Consider the following 4,038-nt stretch of genomic DNA (forward strand, 5'->3'; position numbering starts at 1 on the left):
TTTCCCTATTGGTCCGACAAGTCTGGTGCCTGACTCTACTTAAATAAATAATATGGTTACAGTGTCCGTCGTAGGCGATAGGGTGTCCGTGTGCCGTGAGGGTTAACAGATGGGTTGGAGGGATCATGAGAGGGAGAGTTGGTTTGATACAAAGAGACCCAAGGCACTAGCAAAATTGCTAGTGCCTTGGCATTTGTGTGTGTGTGTGTGTGTGTGTGAGAGAGAGAGAGAGAGAGAGGGTCCTTGGCTACTCCAATGGTGGGGAGGGACAACAATGGGTGGTGGTGGTGGGATTAGAGGCGGCTCATGGTGGCAGTAAGCTAGCACCACTAACCACCAGTGGTGGATTTAGGTGGTGGCGGCGATGGGTGCTAAGGGGCGGCAATGGGAGGTAGTGGTGGTGGCCCTCAAAAAAAAAAAAAAAAGAAGCTTGCTCCAAAGCTCGCTCCATAACCATCCCCTTTCTCTTCTCCTTTATCTTTTGTTTAGTAGTTTCTTGTCTTTAAAGTGTCCTCTTTCTCTCTTTGCAATGTGCTTTCGTAAGTTTAAAAAATTATGTCATGAATGCCTCTTCAAAGGTTTGCATGTAGTGTGACGGCAAGAACATGATGTGTGCATAGATTCCCATGATGAAATTCTTGGACTGTGCCTTTTACAAGACCTAGCTAAGGCCATTGGTGCCTTCAAGAAAGACTTCCCATGGATGTTCCGCCTTGTTGATGTCGTCAAAGGCTTCTCTGTATGTGATGATCATCTTAGCTATTTTTCACATCATTTGATGTGTTAGATTTGGTCCCGATTTGGTACATCTCTCAACATTGCCATTATAGTCGTAAGAGTGTGTAGCATATATGTTCAGTGGGCCTAGTGTTTGGTTTTGGATTAGTAAGGATTGGGTAATTTAGAACCATCTTTCTTTTGCTTTTCCACATTGCATAGGTACCGATCAAGGACCACCTTCACAGATTGGACAATAAGTTGGGTCGATCGTCGATCCTCAAATGTTGTGGTACATTTCTATAGCTGGTTTCATCTTGAGGCTAGTTCTCAAACCATCTTTTTCTCCATAGTGGTTGGCTCTCAAAGATGAGTAGTACTTGTTCTTTGGTAACTGCTACCCCCTCATTGTCTCCATGTGCATTTAGCTTTAAAGTAGGAAGCAACTTCTTTTTGCATAAGATAGCTTCTTGCTTCATTAAGGGTAGGGCCAACATGTCATGGTTGAAAATTTTTGTTTGCTCATTTGGTTGGATCATTAGAATTGTTGTAGACGCCATAAACTTTAGTTCATATTCCATGTATTCTTTGGCTACTTCATCCATCATATCTGCTATCCATTGCTTGAGCCCATCTTGAGCATCCACTTGTGGTGAGTTCTCATCTAGATCATGAATGCCACCCATGGTTGAAGTACTAGGTAGATATGTGAAGGGTAGCTGATCAGCACTTTCAAACTTTATGTGTGTGGTTTGGGTGATCGGCATATGTTCAGGTACTTGGGAAGTGGCCCCCAAATCCATTGCTTTTTTACAGGCTCTACTGAAATGGGCTCGTTAGCGCCATCCCCAACATCAACACCATATCAACCTCGGTGACAATGAAGGCAAAACTGCTCGACAATAAGCAAAGGACTCCTCTCTATTTCTCTCTCTTCAGAAATCCACAGGCAGAAAGTTGTGACCTGGCAGTGGCAGAGCAGATCATAAAGCTGAAGGCTAAACATCAGAACATCAATGAAGAGTTCCACAAGTGCATGAAGCTTCATTTCTCTCTAGGCGGTGCTAATGGCCAATGGATAGAAGAGTATTATGGAGGCCTTCACTTCCCTGATGAGAATGCAGCCCTCATAGTTGAAGAATTGCCAGCCATATACCTGGCTCTGCGAATAGGTAGACAAGATATAGCAGAATTAATACAACGGCACAGCCAAGGAATCCCAGGAACAGCCATCAACAAGGGAGGACCAAAGACCGGTAGAAATGCGCTGCACTGGGCAACCATTAAAGGTGAATTGGATGTGGTTAGGCAGTTATGCATGGGAGATGGGTTCCTTAAGGGAAATGTTGAAGACCTACAAGGCAAGACGACATTGGAATATGCAAGGGACATGAGGCATAAGCTGATAGAAATTATGCAGGCTTCTCTGTACTGCCCCCTATTTTTAGATACCAAGCTAACATGATGTCCTCTGTCATTGTGGGGGCCATCCATGCTTGGATGGCTTGGGAGCAACATGTGGGCTGCCCGACACCATGTACAACATAACAATGCACCACATGCCATTCTTCCTTCTCCGCCTGCAACTAGGGACCAACCAAAAGCTTATTGTCTTGTCCTAGATAGTGATTAGCCCCAAAATCTGCAACCGTAAACTTTTGTGCACAATATTATGGAAGACTTCCCATATGGTGCATTGTAGAAAAATAATCCTATGTCCATATAATGTGTATTTTCATCGATTGAACATGAAATGCTTCTAAATCGATGTATGATCAATGTAATAGGGTTGGGGCATGTGGTGTATATGGCAAGAAGATGGCAGTCTGTTGTAACTCAAGCCACCGATATAAGCGGATGCTTGCAAGAAGAATTGAGGCACACTCATCAATTTCTCCTTTCCCACTTGTGTGCGCCATGTTCGACTTCACCTTCCAGGCTTCCAAATGCTTTTCCTCCTGCTTACATGCTTCTCCGTGCACTAGACCTTGATTGTGGGTTGGCCACCCGAACATCCACCCGAACACCTACCGAGCAAGGTTTTCAGGCACATTTAGGGTTTGCACCGCCACTAACCATCTCATGCCTATTTTGGTCTTTTGTCTGTTTTTTCTTCAATAAGAATGTTTTATTTTTTGGTCATGGTTTTTGACAGAGATACTTGCCCCACCTTACTCTCGCTCACTATATATGTGATCCTATGGGGCTCTCTCTCCTTTGTCTTGTATCATTCGCAAAGTCTACGATTTGGAGTTGATGGATTTGCCAGCCCTTTATGCATCTCCCTTCTCTCCCTCTACTGTGCCATTGTCCCTTCATTGGTAGTGGATGTGGTCTCACGGGTGGACTTAGACAAGATCTCCTCCAACTATTGTGCCCAATATTGTGTGCCTGTCTTGGAAGGGCAGATCATTCTGCAACTTATGTTTCCTAGAGAGGGCTTCCTCCTATGCTGGATTTGTTGTCGGTTTCTAACCTTGCAAGCTTCCTCTCCTTTTCACAAGAAGATTTAGAAATTTTCCCATGTAGGAAAACAGAGTCTTTTTCAGTGTTTTTCATACAATACATAACATCAAGAGCTTCTGCTCGAGAGGCACTGCATACCTAGCTAGGTATGCGATGCCTCCCTCACAGAAGCTCACGATGTTGAGTAAGTCATAATGTGGGAATTATTGTGAGAATTTGTCCAAAACTTCTTGTGAATTTGGCCACAGAGAGGATCTTGAGGGGGATTCCCATCTCTCCTCATCCCGTCACTTTCAATATTACTCTTCAACAACTTGTTCCATAGCCAGCCACTCCATCAACTTCCTTATGCAACTTGATCGGTGTTATCTCAGCCTTAATCACCACCATACATGTCGTCATTTTAATGGCACGGCGCTCATTTCTTTAAGATTTCTTCTTCTCTAGATTTCCCTCCGCAACTTTTCTCAACTTCCCTCTCTCTTCACTCTCACACAAGCTTCTCATCATATGTGCACTGGCCCTTCGGTTGACCACCCGTAGTATGTACACATGCCAAATAGAAATCTCAGGCACAATTTGAGTTTGCAGCGGCACTTTGCAGGCCATTTTTTCATTTTCAAGAAGGTGGTTTTAGTTTTTGATCGTGGTAAACAACCTTGCTAGCGTGTGCCCAATCATGATAGTATGGTAATTGCCTGGAATCATGGGGTCTCCTGCCTTGAAGATAGGCACAATAGTAGACATGCTCCAAGTATCCGGAAAACCCACATACATGGCTCGGTTGAACATTACTGCAAGAAGCCCTACAAGCATATTGCTAGCATGTATAAAGTGCTCCACCATCAATTTATC

General features: G+C 44.0%; 1 protein-coding gene across 1 annotated transcript; it reads left to right on the forward strand.

Annotated features, from left to right (window-relative positions):
* The first annotated feature begins 1,347 nt into the window (after positions 1–1,347).
* On the forward strand, positions 1,348–2,776 carry LOC147450576 (uncharacterized). Its single transcript, XM_086520749.1, has one exon. The coding sequence runs from the start codon at positions 1,598–1,600 to the stop codon at positions 2,180–2,182; it is 585 nt and encodes a 194-aa protein (XP_086376875.1). The 5' UTR covers positions 1,348–1,597; the 3' UTR covers positions 2,183–2,776.
* The last annotated feature ends 1,262 nt before the right edge of the window (positions 2,777–4,038 follow it).

The sequence above is a fragment of the Adiantum capillus-veneris genome, chromosome 9 (genome assembly GCF_014529385.1).
Source record: "Adiantum capillus-veneris isolate H3 chromosome 9, ASM1452938v2, whole genome shotgun sequence".
Taxonomy (NCBI): Eukaryota; Viridiplantae; Streptophyta; class Polypodiopsida; order Polypodiales; family Pteridaceae; genus Adiantum; species Adiantum capillus-veneris.